This window comes from Rhinopithecus bieti, unplaced genomic scaffold, assembly GCF_001698545.2.
Source record: "Rhinopithecus bieti isolate Rb0 unplaced genomic scaffold, ASM169854v2 scaffold_1558, whole genome shotgun sequence".
Lineage (NCBI taxonomy): Eukaryota > Metazoa > Chordata > Mammalia > Primates > Cercopithecidae > Rhinopithecus > Rhinopithecus bieti.
In genome coordinates, this window is record NW_016803701.1 from 1,996,269 (window position 1) to 2,020,822 (window position 24,554).

At 34.6% G+C, this 24,554-nt stretch overlaps 1 protein-coding gene across 2 annotated transcripts in view; it reads right to left on the minus strand.

Moving 5' to 3' along the window:
- The window catches only part of RUNDC3B (RUN domain containing 3B), a 199,866-nt gene that overhangs the window by 114,097 nt on the left and 61,215 nt on the right, over positions 1-24,554 (minus strand). Inside the window, exons 3-4 of one of the 2 annotated variants that reach the window (XM_017851655.1) lie at positions 14,482-14,532; positions 7,580-7,713 (exon numbers count right to left, since the gene is read on the minus strand). In XM_017851655.1, coding sequence (XP_017707144.1) covers positions 7,580-7,713; positions 14,482-14,532 — 185 coding nt within the window. The remainder of the gene's footprint in view (positions 1-7,579; positions 7,714-14,481; positions 14,533-24,554) is intronic. The other variant, XM_017851665.1, reaches the window with a different exon arrangement.

Consider the following 24,554-nt stretch of genomic DNA (forward strand, 5'->3'; position numbering starts at 1 on the left):
AAAAAAAAAAAAAGAAAGAAAAAAAAAGCAGAGTAGGAAAATTAAAATTCAATTATAAATATCTGACAGACAACTCTTATCCATAAAATACAATGAATTTTTAAAAACCTGTAAGAAGAAAACAATTTAAAAATGGGTTTGCAATGGGATGATTTTTAACTATAGATTACATTGCTTTAGCAAATATTAGATATTCAGATATTTCCACGCTTTTTGTGTTAGTTTTGGTGAGAAATTTTTTAAAAGAAACTTCCCATTTCTTCTAAATTTTCAAATTTATATAATAGATGTGAAGTTATTCGTAATATCCTTTTCAGGATTTTAATGTCTGTGAGATATACACACTTGGCCTCTTCTTCATTCCTCATATTGGTAATTTATATTATCTTTTGATCTTCTTGAATAGTCTTGCTAGAAGCTTATAAATTGCATTAATCTTTTTAAAAACACTTTTAGTTTGGTTGATTTTCTTACATATTTGTTTCAATTTTATTGAATTTTTACTGTTATTTCTTTCCTTCTACTTTGACTTTAATGTATATCTTTTTTCACAGCTTCTTGAGATGAAACTTTTGATCACCAATTTCCAGTTTCCTTTCTTTTATAAAATACACAAAAGCCTATTTAAGCCTATTCCTCTAAGCACAAGTTTTTTTTTATATGTTGTATTTTCATTATCAGTACTTTCCAAATATTTTTCAATTTCAACGGTGATTTATTTTTTCATCCATGGATTACTTAGCAGTTCTCCTCAGTTTCACTCATACAGACATTTTCTTGTTATTTTTTCCTTGTTTATTTTTGATTCTAGCTTAATTCCACTGTGGTTAGAGAACATACTTTATAAAATTTCAATCCTCTGAAATTCACTGAGATAAATTATGGCTCAGAAAATGGTCAATTTAGTATAACTCCTCTGTGTGTATAAGACTGTATATTTTGTAGTTTTATCTGTTTTTTGTTTTGTCTTGTTTTTTTCTTTTCTTTCTTTTTTTTTTTTTTGAGACAGGGTCTTGCTCTGTCACCCAGGCTGGAGTGCAGTGGTGCGATCTCAGCTCACTGCATGCAACCTCGGCCTCACAGGATCAAGTGATCCTCCCACCTCAGCCTCCCAAGTAGCTGGGGCTACAGGTGCATACCACCATACCTGGCTAATTTTTGTATTTTTTATATAGACTGGGTTTCACCATGTTGCCGAGACTGGTCTTGAAATCCTGAGCTCAACTGATCTGCTCACCTTGGCCTCCCAAAGTGCTGGGATTACAAATGTGAGTGATCACACCTGGCCTTCGAATTTTAACATATTCCAATAATCTAGTAATTTTATGTATTTCAGTTTTCTCATAATATTCATATTTCCATTTTCTTGAACCTATTTCAATTGCTTAAAAGTCCATAATCTCTATTACCCATAGGTTTGTTTCAATTGTCTTTTTTATTTTTCTTGATTACAGTCATTCAATCTTGTTTCTTGATGTGCCTGATGATTTTTTACTGTATACTGGACATTCTGTATGAAAATTTACAGCAACTCTGAGGCTACCTTTCTCCAGAGTAGATTTAATAGCAGTTCTTGTTTTTAGCTAGATTTGGCTTTCTTAGGTTTCTGGTTGCTTATCTTGTACATTCCTTCTGTTGTTGAATTAGACCAGCTGCTGAATATGCTAGTCACATCAGACATCCATATATCCATGCATCCTTCCATCCAACAAATTTGCTGTGCAAATATTGAGCATGGTAAGCAAGGTGCAGAATACAAGATATGGCCATGATTAAAAGTTCAGATGTTATTCTCAGTGCAGTGGGGGAGCTACTTGAGAGTTTTTTTAATTGATAGAATATTGTAATCTGATTTGCATTTTATAAGATCAACTTGGTGCTGAAGGGATAATAAGTTGAAGGGAGGAGTAGAAGCAGAGAATTTATTTAGAAGGGTGTAATTGGAGTCTAAAACAGAGTTGATCCCAGAGGTAAGAAAACGATCAGGTTCCAGTGATAACAGAATATCTTGTATTAGAGGGACCTACTGCTGAGAACAACTATAAAAGTTGAATAAAATAAGCGAAGTAACACATTTAAGATATAAGAGAGCAACCAAGGCATGAGAACTTGAGTGGCCACAGTCCTGGAGAGATGGATGTTACATGAGCTGAGCCGCACATCCATCTTGGCTTTAGCCTAAAGTTATTTGTCTATTCACATCCTAGGTATAGAGACTAAGCAGAAAGCAGTGGAGGTGGGGATTTTTATTTCCTTGGGCAGATAAACATAAGTTGGAGCTTGGAACTGCCACTGAACTGCAGACAAATGTGCCTGGAGTTGTGCATGCAGTTTTCCTATGGGGTCGTTGCCAACTTAAGTCATCCGTAGCTCAAAGCAAAGTCCCATAAGCAAAGCTGAAAGCAGCAGGGAAGAGGTAAAACAGCTGATTGATGATTTCACAGTCTAGTTCTGGAGAGAGAGAGGTTAGAGTTCAAGGGCAAACAAGGTGAAGGGCAACTGTAAACACTCCAGGTTTTTACTTGAGGCCCCTGAAAGACTATCTTTGGAGTAGGGGAAATTACGAAGATTAATGCAAAAAAAGGCCTAAAAATAGTCCCCTAAATTGTGTGAGGAGATTTTCTAGTACTCTGACTGACTGCCAAAATAGCTGCAAATGTATTGGAGATACAAAGATTACAAACATGATCCTCAACTCAAATATTTTATTCTATTGTTAGGCTATGTTTAAGTTTTACAAAATAGGCTAAACTAGTCACAGATTCTTAGTAGAGAAAGGGAATGGTTAGCATTTCATTGTTGTTGTTGTTGTTGTTGTTTTAGATGGAGTCTCTGTTGCCCAGGTTGCAGTGCAATGGCATGATCTCCGCTCACTGTAACCTTTGCCTCCTGGGTTCAAGCGATTCTCCTGCCTCAGCCTCCAGAGTAGCTGGGATTACAGGCATGCGCTACCACTCCTGGCTAATTTTTCTTTTTTTTTTTTTTTGAGACGAAGTCTCGCTCTGTCTCCCAGGCTAAAGTGCAATGGCGCGATCTTGGCTCACTGCAAGCGCTCCGCCTCCCAGGTTTACCGCCATTCTCCCTGCCTCAGCCTCCCGAGTAGCTGGGTAATACAGCGGCCCGCCATCCTTGCCGCTAGTTTTTTGTATTTTTAATAGAGACGGGGGTTTTCACCCGCGTAGGCCAGGATGGTCTTGAATCTCCTGACCTCGTGATCCACCGTCTCGGCCTCCCAAAGTCTGGATTTACAGGCTTGAGCCACCGCGCCCGGCCATAAATTTTTCATATTTTAAGTAGAGATAGGGTTTTGCCATGTTGGCCAGGCTGGTCTCGAACTGCTGACCTCAGGTGATCCACCTGCCTTGGCCTCCCAAAGTGCTGGGATTACAGGCGTGAGCCACCATGCCTGGCCCATTGATCTTAACCTAGACAAAAGTGTGAGATTGTCCATGGTGACAAGCTTCTATGATATGAATCTAAGTGGTACCAGGACAGATAATCGTGATAGAATTGTGATAAAGTGTACTGAGCTGTATACTGTTCACCAGGCAAATTTAGCTGTGTTTCAGTTCTGAAATATCTTTTCACATATGTCAAGGTAAAATGACACTATGCTAGTAGTCATTCAAGATTGCAGCTCTAAGCCTCAATAAACCTGCCATCTGAGGCATCTGTTTAATCCTTCAATCCAGGCACGTGACAGATGTGACTTACTGAGTAGATTAAATAAACTGCTCTTTTCATTGCAATTAATAAAGACAAAGGTAATCTTCCTCCACAGACTCTTCCCAGCATAACCAGGCAACTCAAAGAATTCTCTTTCCCCACTAAACGGAATCTGTTTGAGGCCTGAGCAAAACAAAGATATAAATGCGGGATTTGGAACATGGTTGTTCTATGGTGTTTTGATACTCAATACCAATACTTCACAGAATAAATATTAAATCTCTGCTGGATAACATTTTGCTGTGCAGGAATTAGTTCCAAGAGCCTTGTTAAGAGAGTTGGTTGGCTAGGGTTTGGGTTTCTTTCTTCTACCCAGGTCCAAATGCTACATTTCTAATGTTTATTAACTTCTTAATTACTTTTTGTATTTTGGGATATGCTAGTTTCATAAATATATCCTCCCCTCTATTGAAAGGGTTTAGAATATACTGTTATGTTCCTCTCTCCTACTTTTGATTTGAAAATGAGAACGTTTATGTAGCATCTAGAATACTTCTTATAGATCTGATTTATTCAAATTACAGCTAATGTTTAACCTTAGCCTAAACCTTAGCAAAAAGAAACCTAGATACAATTCTTAAGTCATAAAGAAAACATAAAGGAAAACTGAGACTGGGTGCTGTGGCTCACGCCTATAATCCCAGCACTTTGCGAGGCCGAGGTGGGCAGATTACTTGAACTCTGGAGTTTGAGATCAGCCTGGCCAATATGGTGAAACCCCATCTCTACCAAAATTACAAAAATTAGCCACGTGTGGTGGCACACACCTGTAGTCCCAGCTACTTGGGAGGTTGAGGCAAGAGAATTGCTTGAGTCCGAGAGGTGGAGGTTGCAGTGAGCTGAGATCGTGCCATTGCACTTCAGCCTGAGAGACAGAGCTAGACTCTGTCTCAAAAAAAAAAAAAAAAAAAAAAAGGAAAACTGATAAAACTCAACTAAGATGCAAAGGGGAATTCACATTGCATATTTTAAAATCTGTAGTTCAAATATTAAAAGTAAATAAATGAATTAAAATTCAGTAGTTTGAGGAAACACGTCAAAGGACAATAGTTGGGACAAAAAAGACATCTGTAAATATGTAATAAAATAGGATTTAAACATCTGAAGGAAAAATTTAATTAAAAAAAGAAAATCTAACTATAATTATTTTACAAATGAAGAAATGTACTGGTTTAAAAACATGTGAGACAGAGAAGAAAACTGATCCAGCCTGAGAGAGTTGAAAGATATTGAAGCAGGAAGTTCCTTGTTGCTACAACCCCTTGGTTGAAGACTGGCAGGAAGGAGCAGTGGCTTTAGCAAGTGAACTTTATAGTTATAGTCTCAAAAAGGTGACAAAAATCATAGCCATTAACTGTACCCAAAATATACTTTCATATTAAGGAGCTAAAATGTTTTACCTGTGTTTCTAATTATGTCACTACATTTAAACATTATAGATTTTGGTTTTAAAACATATACTCAGTTCGTGCTTACAAAATATTTAATTCGAACATATCTTCATCAATTTTGCTGAACAAAATTTTCCAAAAGAAAAAAAAATCCTAAATAAAAAAGGATGCAAGAACAAAAAACTTGGAAACTATACTTTGGAAAGATAATTGTTATACTTTAGCTTATTACATAGATATATAATTTATAATTCTATAATTGTGAAACAATGAATGATGTCTTCATCTTAAAACTGTAAATATCAATTTTCAATCTTTATCTTCCACTTCATCTTTCATTCTGTAATTTATAAATGTCAAAATAGTAAAGCTACTCTGACAATTCAATAAAATAAATACAAAAGCTGATACAGGTTAAGTATTCTTTTCAAAATGCTTGGGACAAGAGTATTTCAGATTCTGAGTATTTCTTGATTTTGGAATATTTGCATTAAATGCTCCATTTAGCATTTCCTTTGAACATCATGGTGGTGTTCAAAAGTTAGTTTTGAGATCATTTCAGATTTCACATTTTCAGTTTTGGGATGTTCAATTTGTTTGACTTAATAGTTCAGACATTTTACAATCCTAAAAATTACTGAGGACCCCAAAGAAGTTTTATGTAGGCTATATCTACCAAATTTACTGTATCACAAGTCAAAACTGGAAACTTAAATATTAGGTAATTCAAAAATAACAAGTCGGTCATGGTGACCCACGCCTGTAATCCAGCACTTCGGTAGGCTGCAGCAGAAAGACAGCTCAAAGCCAGGAGTTCTAGACCAGCCTGGGCAACAAAGAAAGACACTATCTCTAGAAAAAATTTTAAAAATTTGCCAGGCATGGTGGCATGCACCTGTAGTCCCAGCTACTCAGCAAGCTGAGGTCGGAGGATCACTTGAGCCTAGGAGTTCTAGCCTGCAGTGAGCTGTGATAGTACCACTGCACTCCAACACAGGCAACAGAGCAAGATCTTGCCTCTAAAAAATAAAATAAAATAAAATATAAAGCAAAACAAAACAAAACAATAAACCCATTATATGTTAACATAAATAACATATTTTTAAGAAAATAACTATTTTCCTAAGCAAAATATTAGTGAGAAAAGTATCTCTGTTTTACATTTTTTTCCTAACCCCTTTAGTGTCTGGCGTAATACAAGAGAATTAGATATCTGCTTCTGCATTCCATCTGTTACAATGTGTTGTTTTGGTTGAAGTATATTAAGAAAATCTAGCTTCACAAGATACATGGTTGGAAAGGGAATCTTTTAATAGTCTTTTCAGATAAGTGTAGATATTATCTTTTGTTCTAGATCAAAACTCACTAAGTGATACATTTCTGTAATCATATTAATGACTTTTTCATACTAGTAAATTAAATCTACTAACCTATCTTGCACTTTGAATTGATCTTTTTACCCATACCTGATTTTGTAATTCCATGAATTGATCATTTGGAAAATACAAGTTATGCAGTTCTATCCAATGTTGACACAATTCATTAAATAATTTAAAAATAAATTTGTTGATATCAACATCAATGTTTTATAAAAGCTTTTCTAAATTGGGAAGCTATGAAGCTTAAGATGGTGAATATAAGTTTCGAAAATTCTAGTTTTTACTTAAAAGCTTTAATTTCACCATTGGCAACAAATACTGTCAGCTGTTTCCTTGAAGTAATAGGCTCACTTCTTTCTTCTTCTGTTTTTTTCTGAGAAAATATCTGCCAAATGCCTAAGTCCAAAAAATTATGGTTTATAAGTTTTTCTTTTCAGTAAAATTATATTACATTAAAAAATATCTAGTTCAGCTCACAGTTCAAAGAATTGTACAAGTGTTATTCTTGAAGCAACCATCATATTTCAGTACGTTGCAGAAATGCTTTATGCATACTTCCCATTTTATTACTCAGGATATTAAAAAGACAAATCCTCAAAGTTGAGATTTAATAAGAATTAATGTTTCCATCATGGTCATTCTTAAGTTGAAACCATCTTTAAAAGAAAATACTGACTGCATAGTGGGGAAGAACTCAAGACTACTTGCACAGTTTGATGTCACTGCATTAATTCATGCTAAGGTTCCAACAGTTTTATCCACCATTATGTCTGTATTGGCAGTGCAAATGTCAACACAGTGAAAGGGAAAAGGCAAATAACATGTTGATATTATATAAAATACTTTTGTCATTATGTACCCATTAAAGAAGGGGTCTTGGACATCTTCAGGGTTCTGCTGAACATTATTTGAGAGCCACTAGTTTAGATAATTCAAGAAATGTAGAAACATCGCAGAACAGGAAGTATTTTATTATGCTTCTTAAGAAAAGGAAATTCATAATAAGTAGCTTCACACCTTCCTGCTATTCCAAATACATGCAATGAAAAAAAAACAGAAATGAGTCTCTGACTAATGTCTTACCTTAGCTCTAGAAGAACTGACATTTTCCATATTTTCAATGCTGCAGATACAATTCTGTGAAACTTTCCGGCAAGCCACTCTGATATAGTCCCAGAAACTACGAGGACTTTCATAACCAAACCACGTTACTTGACCTTCAGGAGACAAATTATGATACAAAATTTTAAAAAGTAAAATTAGACTTGAAAATGCAAGAACAATAAAATTCTGAAAAATAAAGGTAATATAGTGGGCTATATTGGCAAGGGCACCACCAGTCTAAGTGTTAAAAAGCCTCAAATCTAGTCCTATTCTATCTTTAACTAGTGGTGTTACTTTGGAAAATTTACTTAATTTACTTAATGAGTCTGGATCACAGTTTGTCAACAATAAAACCAAACTAAATGAAAGGGACTAGACACTAGAAATATCCTGCCATTTAACATCCTATTATCTAATACAGTCATTTAAACAGCACACAGGAAACCTTCCTGCACTTCTAGTTAAGCATTAATAAATGTCATCAGTTGAATTCTAAACCTTTCTCTACTTAGAAAAACAGAAAAAAAACCCCACCACCATAATTCCTTTCTCCTCTTCATAAGGATACTTCAAAAAGGGTATACAATGTGTGGTTTGCTTTATAAATAAATAAAATCAATTAGCATCCTATATTCACTAATAATGCATAACCACCTACCCAACCATTCTCATCTATAAAGCTCCCCTTTAACTGTCATTTGTTTGCTCTCTTCCAGTTAAGAACTCATGAAAAACTTGTAACCTTTCAGATTTGGCTAACTATGTATCCGTTCATGACTCAATGTTCTATTGTGCATAGGTTATATTAATATTAATATTTCTATGTAGGTTAGGCATGGTGACTCACGCCTGTAATCCCAGCACTTTGGAAAGCCAAAGTGGGTGGATCACCTGAGGCCAGGAGTTCGAGGCCAGCCTGGCCAACCTGGTGAAACCCCATCTCTACTAAAAATACAAAAACGAGCTGGGCATGGTGGTGCGTGCCCGTAATCCCAGCTACTTGAGAGAGGCTGAGGCAGGAGGATCACTTGAACCCGAGAGGTGGAGGTTATAATAAGCTGAGATTGAGTCACTGTACTCCAGCCTGGGCGACAGAGCAGGATTCTGTCAAAAAAAAATTCTATGCAGGACTCCGAATATTAGTTTCACAGGAAACATTTTCTACACTCAGTATTTTTAAGTGGAATATGAGAGACATCTTAATACTTTCTTTAGTTGTCTAGAATGACTAGTCTTCCCTAGGAAAGTTGTTTAATCTTCATGTAGAAAGATTTGCTTTTATATTTTGAAATAAGTGCTTTTATCATCATGAATTAATAATGTATTTTAATCCTCCCTTCCTCAGTAATTACTTCTCTGCAGCAACATCAAGAAGTGTTCTTGTTAGAAAGCACCATTTTAGGACCAATGTCTGAGATAATATCTGAGTGGTTCCAAACCATGGCAGAACATTAGTATAACTGGACTACTTTTTTTTTTTTTTTTTTTTTTTCTGAGACGGAGTCTCGCTCTGTCACCCAGGCTGGAGTGCAGTGGCCAGATCTCAGCTCACCGCAAGCTCCGCCTCCCGGGTTCACGCCATTCTCCTGCCTCAGCCTCCCAAGTAGCTGGGACTACAGGCGCCGCCACCTCGCCCGGCTAGTTTTTTGTATTTTAGTAGAGACGGGGTTTCACCGTGTTAGCCAGGATGGTCTTGATCTCCTGACCTCGTGATCCGCCCGTCTCGGCCTCCCAAAGTGCTGGGATTACAGGCTTGAGCCACCGCGCCCGGCCTAACTGGACTACTTTTAAAAAATACTCATGTCTAGCCTCCCCACAAACTGAATAATCAAAATCTTTAGGGGAAGATGTAGCCATTTGAATTTTTTAAAATCTCCCTCTAGTATTTCTAGTGATGTACTTATTATTAATTAACCAATAGAAATCCTGCAAGTCATGATAGGTAACTTCTATTCATTATTCAGGGCGTTTTAAAGGCCTCCTCTTCCAGAAACCCATACATGATCCCAACAGCCAGTCCCTCTGTTGGCACAGCACCCTGTGCTTACTTCTCCTCAAGATTATTTCTTTACTTGATTATTTCACATACTAGGCGGTAAGATCACTAAGACAGGAATTTTTTCTTATTTTAGATCAATCTCTGACACAGTGCTTGCTTGGCTCACAGTAGGCACTCAATAAATATTTGTTGAAAAATTAAGTTGATAAATCAGCACAACACAGATAATCTTAATTGCAAAGAACACAAAAAATTAATTTAAAAAAATCCAATTAGTATCTTTTTATAGCAATAGTTTGGTAACAGTCTGCTAGTGTTTGCATGATTACAAACATCAAATATTTTGCACAAATATATTTTCTTTATATAAATAAAATAAATGCATCTATAAATCTTTATTCAAGTAACCATACAATTCAATGCCTCTTTAAAAATAAAATATTGCAGCCGGTCGCAGTGGCTCATGCCTGTAATCCCAGCACTTTGGGAGGCCCAGGCTGGTGGACCATGAGGTCAGGAGATCAAGACCATCCTGGCTAACATGGTGAAACCCCCCTCTCTACTACAAAAAAAAAAAATTAGCCAGGTGTGGTGGCGGGCACCTGTAGTCCCAGCTACTTGGGAGGCTGAGGCAGGAGAATGGCGTGAACCTAGGAGGTGGAACTTGCAGTGAGCTGAGATCGCGCCACTGCACCCCAGCCTGGGTGACAGAGCGAGACTCCATCTCAAATAAATAAATAAATAAATAAATAATAAAATAAAATTTTGCTACTTACAAATAGAAATCTACAGATTTCTCCCTCTTAATCTCTCTCCATCACTTTCTTCTGCTCCCTTTCTTCTTTTAACTAAAAATTTCCCGGTATAATACCTCAGTATAGTTTGTCTCTAGGGCACTTTTCATGTCATCAATTTGTTAGCTATTTGGAGGGGAAGCAGGGTGACTGGTGGTTAAGAACATGGGCTTTGAGTCAGGTGGACCTGAACTAGATCACTTTCTAGCTACAGGATCTTGAAAAAATGACTTAGGTTCACTCTATGAGTCTGGGCCTCTTCTGTAAATTGAAAATAATGATAGTACCTACTGGATAGTACTGTTGTAAGGATTAGATGAGATCATGTATGTGCAGCAAGTAGCAAAGAGTCTAGTGCATACTAAATTCAAAATAAGTGTTAATTATTACTATTGTTATTACTGTAATCACACAAGTAGTTACAGGGACCAAGCTCTCCTTGCATCACGAAATGAAGTAGGAGTGAGATGCAAAGTTAAATTCTTCACATTACTTGCTTTGGAATCTAGAGAAATCTTCCAAATTTACTCCCTAATCCAACTTTACTCCCATCATCAACCATTGTAAAGTTACTTCCTCAAATGTTTCTAACTTCAACTCATTTTCCTTGCCTTCTATTATTTGGGATCATTCTATAATTTCAAAATGAGAGCTACAGCTGCCAGACTTTCTTCAAGAAATGAAGTACTACACACTGGAAAGAATATTAAGGAAAGAGTATCACCAAGATTCTGTGGCGAGTTTAAGTCTCTCTAAAAAGACAATATGGGAAAGAGAAGTCAGAGAAATAGGCAAGGGAAAATACAACATTTTATTAGCCAATGGCAACCACCTATAGTGGTAATCCAGATAGGTAACCACAGGGAAAGATAAAGCATAGGTTGCCCATGAACAAGAAGACTTTCCTTTTTAAGGAAATGTACAAGGGTCCAGGACTTTGGCATAGGGCATGGTTTGCTTTTCTGTAATGTTATTTTAAGCCTTCTCTTTAGTTTCAGATGGCTGAAGAAAATAATTTGTAGGATGTTTCGAAGTAGAGCTGTTGAAAACCAAAGAGTATAAAAAAAGCCCTGTTTTGGAGGAGAGAAAACAGAGACAGAAAAACTAGAAAACTAGAGTTAGGTTAAGCAGAGAAGGAGTGGGCACTAAATCCTTGGAACTCCTGCTATAGGTAGGGCACACTATCTACAAGGACTTTTACCCAAAAGATAATGAAAAGATTTCCCAGATTACAAACTGAGAAGCTAAGCAATTGACAGGATGGCATATCATCACGACTTGCAGGGCCATAAATCAACTGGCAAGATCTTCATAACACGTTTATCTGCTCTACAAATTAGATGTGAGATGACTTGGCTTGATTCTGGTATCCTTCCTTTTCCATGTGCATCATTTCCAAAGTGAAGCTCTTAACTCAAGACACTGAATTTTTCACATTCAGAAAGATATTCTTCAAGAGAAGGTAAATTATCTTGCTAGAACCTCCAAACAAGCTTTCATGTAAATTGTCTGTATATCCTAGGATTTCACCTAAATAATTAAATAATTTCTGCAGCTACAGAAAAGGTTTAATTTAGTTCAATATAACAGATGTGTTCAATGAGTTATCTGTGATATTATTTGAACATCACTTTTATGTAAATACAGATTAACTGCTAGTAAAAGTCTATAACCTGTATTTAACAGGAAAATTAAAAAACAAAGCTATAAGCTACTCATGCCTTTAAAAATAAATATTGAAGTAATACCACTCCCCAAATACTTTGACTTCCTTCAAAAATAATCACAAAAGACAATCATATAGCAAGAAACTGACTACTCTATATCTTGAAGAAATGTTATTCCAAAGATGACATATGCTGTCAATAACAGAATTCTCTTTAAAGTTCTCAATGAATATAGGTATACAACATGCTTTCAATTATAAGTGTTCTTGGAAGTTAACATTTTACCAATGAAAAAGTTAAACAAGCTTTTAAAAATGTATTCCCATCCCATCAATCCAACTCTATTCATCTTTAGGCATAGAAACAAATGGTGAAAAGTTTGCTAGACTAAAAGACAATCTGTTACTGACCAGCTATGTGATTATCTTTCCAACTAAATTGCCTCATCTTCAGGACCCAAAAATTGCCTGTCATCTCTAGGGTCCAATGTTACTCTAAAATTACTCTTCTATACTCTTTAAGTGAGTTATCCATTTACACTCTGCAATATGTCTGTGTTCTGTTTGCGTCTTATTTTATGGCCAGAATAAGACCTTCTAAGAACAGAAATTAAATTTTCTAAAGTGGTTCTCTACTAAGCAGTAGCTGACACATCATCTTTTCACAATATAATAAAAATATAAGTGAATCTCTTAAGTGACTTATTTCCCCACCTTTAGTAATAGTGCTTAGCTATGTAAACAGTGAATGAAAAACTGATTTCACAAATGAAAGTTCTGTTAGAGTTAAAATATATCACCTACTTGACAATATGAAAGACTATTACCTTTGAGCTGCTATTCATCTAGACAATCAACAAAAGACAAGATAGTCCTACCACATTTTAATAAACCACTCTGATGTCACTGAAAAAGCTTTCAGATATTTAAAGAAAATTGGTTCCTTTTAAAAACTTGTGGACTTCTCACTTTAAACTTTGTAGCAGCAATCCCAAGTTTCTTACTGCTAATTTATAAAAGCCAGTTTAATATTATCCACTATTTTATCAAACAGAGAAAATTTCCATTTCTGTAAAAGGTCAGAAACTTTTCCTTTAAAAAAGTACTATTGTTAGTTGAGGTTTATATTTATTAGAACATCCAGCTTTGAAGGTAAAATTATGACACTGATCCATTTTCTAACTAAAATCTCAATTAATGTTCTAAAAAATAGAACAATTATAAATACCTAAAAACAATTAGTTACACTTTAAATTGAATCTGAGGAAGTCAGAATCTACATTAGATACTGAATTGTGCTTACATTGCTAGTTCTACATGTTACTTACAGGACATTTGAAGTATATCATTTAGGCACTATGAATCAGTTACTCATCTACAAAATGTAACTATTTTCCTTTGGTATTGACAATGTAATGTCTAGCTCACTAGTAAGGAATTTATCACAAACATATACAAAAATCTAAAGTATGTGTCTCTACCATAACAATTAGTCAACTCTTAATTTTCCAAAACAAAAAGATTAAGATGACCAGGTTCAGCAAAAATCTAAATATTGAATCAATTTAATAGACTTTTTTATCCCAGTAATTTTACTCTCTCTGAAATGGAGAACAAACGTTTTGTTTTTTCCCTTCCACCAGCATTATTAACATAAGGCTTAAAGTACTGGTGGAATGAAATCGTACATGACAGCTGAAGTCCACACAGAGAGCTACACATAAATGTGTACCCCTGAAGAAATCAAGTATAATGTGTGTCAGTAGTGATTAAGACTATAGGTACAGAACATAAAACAGAATTGCTTGAAAGGATTAATTGTGGGAATGAAAATTAAGAAAATGACATTTGTTTTTTACTTTTTCTCCTTTGTTCTACTATTTAAAAATAATGACTATATTGCTTTTCCAAGCAAAAAATATAGAAAGCTAGATCATAAGTACAGAGGTCCAGCAGTGTTTTGCATATAGAAGAAACTCAATTAAAAAAAGTTTTGAATAAGTAAGTAAAGGTATGCATTCTACCTGGGAGAAAGGAAACTAAGAAATACATTCCCACTAATGGTTCAAGAATGAAAAAGCAGTTATTGTTTACAGGGCCACATCTATGTTTTACTGAGACTGGAATATTCATACAGCTTCCCTTAGCTTCTATACACATGTAATATTTATTATTATACAGCACTTAAAAAGTAAATAGGTTATTATATTGTGTGGATTTATAAGATTTTAATTTTAAAATTTAGCATAAGCCTACTTGTGCCCTCTGGATTTAAAAAAACAAAAACACACAAAAAAGAAAGCTTCACAAAACCCATGCAATGTACTAAAAAAGATCACTTAACTGATACAGCCCTCCCCCGAAAGTCAATTCCATGCTCCCGTGCAGCTCAGTGGCGGGAGACATCACCAGCATAGAGTACCTTGAAGAGGTATTTGGAGATGAGCCAGCCATCTGCAACTTTGGGAAATCTCTTTAAAAAAAATAACAACAACAACACACAGATATTTAAGAAACCTGCCATCATGTTTACAATTCCAAACTGAATAGCCCAACTAAGATGGCTACATATAATTTTGAAACAGTAACCACTACTTTTACCTACTAAATAAATGAACTCTGTTAAGATAAATATGAGTTACACTTGGCACCTAAACAAAGCTAGTTCCTTGTAGATTACTGTATTGGAGAGGCTAAGGTGTCTGTAAGTCATAGAAATACGTGAGCAGAAATTGCTCCCTGTTTACTTTTACCTCTATCATTCTTTCTTAGATATAATAAACTGATCAGTATAATAGACCTCAAAGATGAGCAACGGCTTGACTGAACTTGCTGGCTACGCACCTCAGAACTTACAAGATTGGTTAGGAAAAAAATCACTCACTTTGGGACAATATGGCTCAGAAAATTTCCAACTTTAAAATAAATACACATTTTAAATGTTAACTTTTCTAAAAGTTATAAACAAATACATTTTGAAATGTAGCCATTCTTTTTTTTGCCTAAGAATTGTTAAAACTTTTATGTTTTCTTCCCTGTATGAGAGCAGCACTTAGATATTATATAAAATATTGGTCAGTTTAACCAACGTTGACTAAATGCCTACTCTATCAAAAACAGTTTTATTTGTTACAGCTTCCAATTCTTGTTTAACAAATCACCAACTGGAAAACTACTAGAAATTTTTGCGGTATTTTTTGGAAATTGCTAGTATAATAATATGGGAAAACTCCAAAGCCAAATTTCTGAAATAACATTCCCCCAAAAATAACATTTCCTTCTCTCATAGTCAAACACTGAAATCTCCAATAGCAAATAGTCCCACACCTTTCAAAACACTTAGATCCTTTATAAAACCAATACAAGACAAACACATACAGCTAGTAATGTGACGTGAAAAATGAAAGGAAGGAGATACATACAGTTGTGCCACATCTATGCATCTACCATTCACTCTATTCTCTTACTTCCATAACATTTTAAACAAATATTAAATTTGGAAAAACATATCCAAACGGATCTTTAACTTGGTACACTAGTTAAAGCTTATATTAGAACATAATGTTTTGCTATAACTACAACAAACAAAATGAAATTTCTCAACATTGAAATGTATATCAGAATAGAATGCTTTTCATTGCAAATAACATCAATTCCTAATGTTTAAACCATATTTACTATCTCTGTCCTAAAACAAAGTTCTCTATATTATTTGTGATTTATAGATCTAAAACTTATCAAAGTAAAACAATTTCCATGAAAATCTGACTTAAAGAAATTTTACTACAAAAAATGTACCAAATAAGCATATCATGACCAGACTTATGGCATTTATTAACCAATCCCTCATATACGGTGAAAAACAATTACTGAAAATATCACGAAACTCAATTTATAGGGTTTTTGTGTGTGTTTGATTTTTAAGAGACAGGGTCTCACTTTGTTACCCTGGCTGGAGCTCAGTGATGCATTCATAGCTCACTGCAACCTCAAATTGTTGGGCTCAAGTGATCCTCCTGCCTTAGTCTTGTGAGTAGCTAAGGCTACAGGCGCATGTCACCAGGCTTAGCTAATGTTTTTACGTTTTGTTTTGTTTTTTTTTTTGTAGAGACCAGATCTTGCTACATTGCCCAGACTGGTCTCGAACTCCTGGGCCCAATGGATTATCCTGCCTTGGTCTCCCAAAGCATTGGGATTACAGTTGTGAGCCACGATGCCTGGCCTAGATTATGTTTGTTATGTTTTTTAAAAGCTGTTAGTAGGCTAGCCTCTGTGTCCTGATTTTCATTTTGGCTGTGAAAGACCATGGGAAAATTTTCTTAAATTTTTCACTTATTTGTAGGATTTAATTGCTTTAATTACAATTTAATACAATTAAGCCATTCTAGACAAGTTAAAAGCAACCAGAAATATGTGGACCAAACAATCCACTATATTCCAAGCTATCTGTACTCAAATTTCAACAGCTGTCATTTTACAGATGAGAAAAGGCAGGCCCAGAGACAAAGCTGCCAAGACCCAGCAATCAGTGTTCTCTGTAGCTTCAAGCTGACCTACTCCTTAGGAGATAGGTAGGATTTGACTGATGGAGGATAATTAGTCAGCTGGTTTTCCTGGTTGGTTAGAGTTCTCACTGACAACCCCGGAAGGAAGGGGGGAAAAGATGAGGTAGTGAAATATGTAATGGGAAGGAACAGAAATATTTTTTATATAAAATGTAAATCCTTAGCAAGTAGAAGCGCTGCTCTTTAAAAAAATAGGTGTATGACAAAGCTCACATTATTTCAAAGTGGCCCAAGGCTTGTTTGTAGAAGGGTTCTTATTTGAGATGGAAACAGAACCTTTTGTTATAAAATATATAATGTTAAAAGAAAGTGAAACAGTATTTACCATTATGTAGCTTAGAAAAATAGTTGGGACAAGACCAAATAAATCAGGTTCAGAAAGCGTTTTGCTCAAGAACAAAATTCATTCAAATACAACAGTATAATTATACCATATAGTTATTTCAAGAGTAAGTTTCTGAAATTTCAGGCAAAGGCAGAATCAACTCAGAGATGGATATGCAATAGAAGAATGCTTCTATACTGAATACTGAAGACAGACAGCATTTACTGACCCAAAAAGTATGTAATTTTCAGTATCAAATAATTGATTCATAATTTTATTAATACTGAAATTAGCCCTCACACAGAAAAGACTATTGGCCACTGTTTTAAACAAATAAATTTGCCTTGATGATAAAACTGAATATGTTTCTAATTCACGAATATCATATTTACTCTTCTATATTTTGCTCCAACTTTGTTTTCCATTCATTTCCATTTCTTTGATCATTGAATCACTATCGTGATTGATATAATCAATGAATTTTAACACTTAAGAAAAAGTAAGCATTTAGCTTTTGCTATATCTATTCTATTTTTTTCTCTCTCTCTGCACGTATATTTTTTTCTAAAAAAGCTGCAGGTAGATATCTTTATATAAATGCACCAAGATGGATTATGGAAAAGACTCCTAGATAAAATGGTCTGTAAATGGATTACCATTTGTAAAACAAAACTAATTCAGACTTTCACAAGTCTTGTCTATAAATTGGCAGTATCATATAGAACATATTCTATTACTAACATTGTTAAGGCGAGTTGCTTAAAATCTTCCACTTTGTATTTATATATGAGAAAAATTTTTCACTGAAGCAACAGTTAAAAGTGCTATAGTACTGTAATTCAGCTAGCAATGAGACTATCTTTTACACAGCATTTTTCATCTTTTAACAGGTTCTGAAGTTAAAATGTAGTACTATATATAAGTTTTCTTAAACTTTAAAAATACTGCTTTAAAATGCCATTTACAGGTAGGTGGTAGGTATTAATATCTTAGAAACAAAGTATTTGTTCATTGATTTAATAATTTTAAAATACTGAGTACCAAAATTGTGCAAATCTTTTGAAGTTTATCAAGTGCAAATCTTGTGAAGTTTAAAGGTCATAACTTTAAAGAAAAGAAAATGTAGAAAATTTTTAATAAAATAAAAATATAGATCACAAGAACAATGGCAATCAATGAAACAGTGACAACTATTAATGAAAATACCCTTCATCAAATTAAAGTATTTGAATTTATGGTTAATAAAATTTTAATTTTTATTAAAATGTTTTAAATTATATCAAATATATCTGTACTATAGGGTCATCTTAGGTTCTTATACCAAGAAATCTAAGCCCCAGGCTCAGTGGCTTATACCTATATTCCTGACCCTTTAGGAGGTGGAAGCAGGAGGATCATTTGAACTCAGGGGTTTGAGATCTGACTGGGCAACATAGTGAGACTCTGTCTCTATAAAAAATTTAAATTAAAAAAAATCTATGAGAGCTATTTAAAAATTCAGAGATTTAAAGTAAAAATATAGTGTATATGCAAACACACATAAATATTTGGCATTCAAAATTTTAACATACTTCAGTCAACTCTTAATTAGGCTATATATTAGAAATAATACATCAGGGCCGGGTGCGGTGGCTCAAGCCTGTAATCCCAGCACTTTGGGAGGCCGAGACGGGCGGATCACGAGGTCAGGAGATCGAGACTATCCTGGCTAACCCGGTGAAACCCCGTCTCTACTAAAAAATACAAAAATCTAGCCGGGCGAGGTGGCGGGCGCCTGTAGTCCCAGCTACTCGGGAGGCTGAGGCAGGAGAATGGCGTAAACCCGGGAGGCGGAGCTTGCAGTGAGCTGAGATCCGGCCACTGCACTCCAGCCTGGGCGACAGAGCGAGACTCCGTCTCAAAAAAAAAAAAAAAGAAATACATCAGAATAGGAATTTATCATTAGACTTCTAGCAAAGCAGTGTGCAGTGATATTGTTCACCTTAAGGAAAAGAGGTAACAATACCATAAAATTATTTTGAAAAGGATAACTCATTGAAATTAGAATATCAGAAAGATGTAGGAACTGAGATTATTATTATGAAACCCTCCTAAAATGAACAAAGTTCACTAAATTGTGCAATCTTTCCCTTATTCTATAAAATGAGAAACATTTACTTTCTTTAGATGAGCAACATTAGCACAATAAAGTAAGCAAAACTGTTGAATTATGTAGCAAAATTAATAAGAAAGCAATTTTCCATGATTAAAAATAAAGTATGACTTGCTCATTACAAGTACTGTAAATTGCTCTATGCCAATTTGCAAAAATCACAAGGTCAAACTGGAAATGTCCCGTTAGTCTTCTGACAGAAACTTAAAAGGGCTACAAACAGATAAATAAACATAAACATGAACTACCAGCAGAGATCATCAATTTCTGTTAAAGAAATGAAATTGGATTACATTGTAGACTAAAACATTTCTGTAACTCTCTTATTAAAAAAAAGACATTCAAACATATCTCAGATAATTTTATCAACGTAGAATTTATTTAAGTCTTTTCATAATATCATCTTCTTTGTGGTAATCCCCCTTCCCCAGAAGCCAAATGTAAATTTTGAATAATTTTATTTGAAGAGATTTTGAAAGTGACGTTCATGTAAAATAAACCTGAAAAATTCCCCTGTGTACCAAAGTTTAGAACCATTAATAAATCTCTAATTCTGTAAATAAGTTAATATTTAAATTGGGGAATGAAAATGATTTCTTGAAAATTCTAGTTTGGTTATAAAATATAAAGATCATTTTGCCTATATTTCCTTATAAATAAATACATATACATAAGATTTTGTTCACCAAGAAATACCTATAACAAACACAGTAATTAAGAGTGCTACAATAATATGACTCAAACAGAACCAAGTATATGAGAATTGTGTTATAAAATTTTAGACATTCAAAACAATATAAAACATTACAGAACTAAGAAAAATATTTCATATGTTTTAAAACAGAAATCATAAAGTCTCAAATGAAAAGTAAGTATAAAATAACAAACTACCAACAGTAATCACATATGAAGAGTAATATCAATGGAGAAAAAAGGTCACTACTGATCAAAATGGGTTTATATAAAAATTAGTTCCACATGATAATAGTTTTTTTCCTATTCTAGGGTAATTAAAAATTCTCTCCACAAAATAAATAGGGAAAATGTCATGAAAAGAAAATGAAAAAAAGTAATAAACATGAAAATATATTCAATTTCATTTCTAAATAAATAGAAATTAAAATAACAAGATTATGTGTATATATATGTATATATTGCATTATATAAAATGTGTAGCTCTGTTTTTAGCATCTATGTAGTTATTATTTTCTCCCAAATCTTAAATTTATTATAAAACATTAATATAGAGTTTAGTTTTATTCTATATGCAATTTAAAGCATGAAATCAAATTTACAAAGGTATACATAACCCCGGACGCTTCGAGAATTACGTGAATACAACGATTTTCTGAGATACAATATCTGCTTCAACTTTCCTAAATTTCCAAGTACATAACTTGGTGTTTCTCAGAGCGGCCTTTCCCATTGTCTAAAAGTCAAACTCTGGTGACCTTAAGAGCCAATTTCTTATCTCTGGTATCATGTTTTGGCCTGAGTATATGGGATTTTATTGAATGAATTGTGTTCATATGTTACTACAGAAACAATTTAAGTCTCATTTTGTGTTCAAACCAAGATTTTCCAACAAAAGTTGGAAAATCTTCAAAAATGAACAAAGAAAACTCAAAAGCCAAATGAACAGGTTTATCATTATCCATTGTTTCTAACAGTGTTTACACTGTACTTCAAAAGACGGCCTCATGGGGAGGTAACTGTTTATCATCTAAGTCAGGAAGAGCTTTGAGGTTCAAGCCAGAGTTCCTGAGCAATGCTTAGGTAGCATAACAGTTCAATCGGATTAGAGAAATTCTAAAATGTCAAGTCACAGGAGTTCTAACTCATTTTAAGAGTCCAAATCCAAGTCCTATCAGAAAAAAATATAGGAAATATTACTCTTACATCAATTTTTCAACAAATAATGACTGAGTTTCTGCCATATCGTAGGCTCTGCTCTAGAGATTTTGGATACACCAATGAACAAAACAGATGAAGATCTCAGCCCCGGTAAAGCTTACATTTTAGTGGAGGTGAAGAAAGATAATAAACAATAACCATAATAAGTACATAACATAATATGTTAGAAGTTAAGACTTAATGTAACTCAGGGGAAAGAGGTCAGGAGTGCTTGAGGTTGAAAGGAGGGGAGGTGATTTATCATTTAAAATATAGTGGAAGGGTTAAACTTCATTGAGTAGTTTTCAAACAGATGAGGGTGTTAACCATTCAGACACTGGATGAAGTGTGCTCCTTACACAGCGAACAGCCAGTGCAGTGGTGCCTTGTGGTAGAATGTGCCTGATATAGTCAAGAAAAATCAAAAGACTGATAAGGGTAGAGAACAGTAACTTGTGGGAGGAAAATTAGTTGTACACAAATATAACTGGAAAAAATGCTAAGAATCAATATAAAATCTAAACTGAATGTCAGCAAGCCAAATGTTAAATAAGTATAATTAGCAGACTAAATTATAGGCAATTTAACAGTGTCTTATATTTAATCATTTTTTCTTTAATAAATGCTACATTTCTAATTGACAGTCTATACTTGTCTGGTATATTCAGCTTTTTCTTTTCTTTTTCTTTTTTTTTCTTTTGGAGATAGAGTCTCACTCTGTTGTCCAGGTTGGAGTGCACTGGCACAATCATGGCTCACTGCAGCCTTGGTCTCCTTGGGCTCAGGTGATCCTCCCACCTTAGCCTCCCAAGTAGCTGGGCCTACAGATGCACACCACCATGCTCAGCTAATTCTTGCTTTTTGTTTGTTTTTGTTTTTTTGTTTGTTTTTCTAGAGGCAGGATTTCACCATGTTGCCCAGGTGGGTGTCAAACTCCTGGGGCTCAAGTGATCTGCCCGCCTTGGCTCCCAAGGTGCTGGGATTACAGGCATGAGCCACTGTACCTGGCTAACTTTTTCATTTTAATCAGTTATTTTCCATATAAACTTTACAAAAGTCACGAATACATCCCATCCTCATGTCACCAAGCTGAAGTTTACGTTGTCTCTGATGACTTTACTGCTAAATTTCTATTTTTCTATTTTTCTTAATCTATGTGGGCTAATAGTTCATAAATAATCAAAGTCACAGATGACATTTTAAAGAATTGCAATTTTCATCTGAGGTACTTTTATGCCTCTTTCTCGTGTAAAGCCTTCCCTGACCCGTCCAAGAAAAACAGATTATTTACTCCTTTGTACTACATCATGCTCGCTAATATACTTCTATTATGACTTGATGACATTAGTACACACCATTATTTGTTAATATGTCCTTCTTCTACCTTTCAAGACTGTGTTTCATGTGAAAGCATACCTTATTAATCTCATATCCTGGGCCCCCAGCACAGGGCCTAAATTTGTTGTTGAATAAGAGAACGAATGAGTAAAGAGAATAGAAAAATTGTAAGAAAAAAAAATTGTGGGTGGAGGGAAGCCAAAAAAAGCAGAAAGTATACATCAAGTGTCAAATTTAAGGCATCTGTTTCAGAAAAAGAACAGGGAACTCAGGTTATGATTCATTTCCAAAGCAGAGAACAAGTAGAAGTAATATTTGGCCAAGAAAAATATGGAGGGGTGATGGTAAATGAGTATTCCTTGGGACTTCTTTTTACTGTGCTCTGTGACAAATTGTCCAGTTTTCTAAAGTAAGTGAGGATCAAGGAGTTGGAATCTTATATATTATAATCAAAAAGTGGGATCTTCCCCATTTTAAAATGTTTTAATGGGAAGCAATAGAATTTGGGGGAGTTATACATTTATTCTTTATAGTAAATGTTCTGCTATGAGTTTTGAAAAATAGAGTCATGTAACCATGATTATAAAACACATAACAGTTTCATCATGCAAAGAAATTCCTTCATCATGATGCTAGTCAACCCCCACCCTGCAACCTTTAATCCCTAGTACCACTTATCTATTCTCTGATACTACAGTTTGGTCTTTCCTAGAACATCATATAAATGGAATCATATGTAACCTTTGGAGTTTTGCTTCTTTCATTTAGCCATAATGTATCTGACATTTATACATGTTGTTTTTTGTGGAAATTTTTTTTTCTTTTTATTACTGAGTTTTCCCAGTGTATGAACATACAATAGTTTATCCATGCATCACATGAAAGATATTTGGGTTGTTTCTAGTTTTTGACAGTTTTGAATAAAGCTGCTGTAAACAGGTTTTTGTGTGAACTTATGTTTTCCTTTCTCTTGAGTAAAAGTGTGGGATTTGGGACTACTGGGATATAAAAGTAACATTATAAGAAAATGACAAGCTGTTTTCCAAAGAGGTTCTACCATTTTGCACTCCCACCAGCGAGGTATAAGAGTTCATATTTGCTCCTCACCCCCAAAAGAGCTTGATAAAGGTGTGCAGTGGTACCTAATATGGTCTGAATTTGTTTTCCTAATTACTAATGATGCCGAACATCTTTTCATTTGTTTACTTGCCATATGTGTACCTTATTTGATGAAATATCTGTTCAACTCTTGGCACATTTTTAAATTGCATTGGTTTTCATATTAATAATGTTTTTATAGCAGTTCTTTTAATATTATGCATACAATCCCTTTGTCAAATACGTGATTTGCAAATATTTTTTTCCGGTCTATGGCTTGTCTTATCATTAACAGTGTCTTTCAGGGAGTAAAAGCTTTTAATTTTGATGAGGTCCACTTAATCCTTTTTTTGTTTGTTTTATGGATTGTATTTTTGTTGTTATATATAAAATCTGTTTGCCTAATTAAACAAAGATGTTCTACATTTTTAAGAGTTTTATACTTTTACATTTTGTGTTTACACCTATAACCCACTTTGAGCTAAATGTGAGGTAAAGAACAAGGTTCACTTTTTTTCTGCACACAGGTATTCGATTAACACTAGCACTATTATTCCTATTTATTTATTTATTTATTGTTTATTATTATGCTTTAAGTTCTAGGGTACATGTGCATAACGTGCAGGTTTGTTACATATGTATACTTGTGCCATGTTGGTGTGCTACACCCATCAACTCGTCAGCACTCATCAACTCGTCATTTACATCAGGTATAACTCCCAATGCAATCCCTCCTCCCTCCCCCCTCCCCATGATAGGCCCCAGTGTGTGATGTTCCCCTTCCCGAGTCCAAGTGATCTCACTGTTCAGTTCCCACCTATGAGTGAGAACATGCGGTGTTTGGTTTTCTGTTCTTGCGATAGTTTGCTGAGAATGGTGGTTTCCAGCTACATCCATGTCCCTACAAAGGACACAAACTCATCCTTTTTATGGCTGCATAGTATTCCATGGTGTATATGTGCCACCTTTTCTTAATCCAGTCTGTCAATGACGGATATTTGGGTTGATTCCAAGTCTTTGCTATTGTGAATAGTGCCGCAATAAACATACGTGTGCATGTGTCTTTATAGCAGCATGATTTATAATCCTTTGGGTATATACCCAGTAGTGGGATGGCTGGGTCA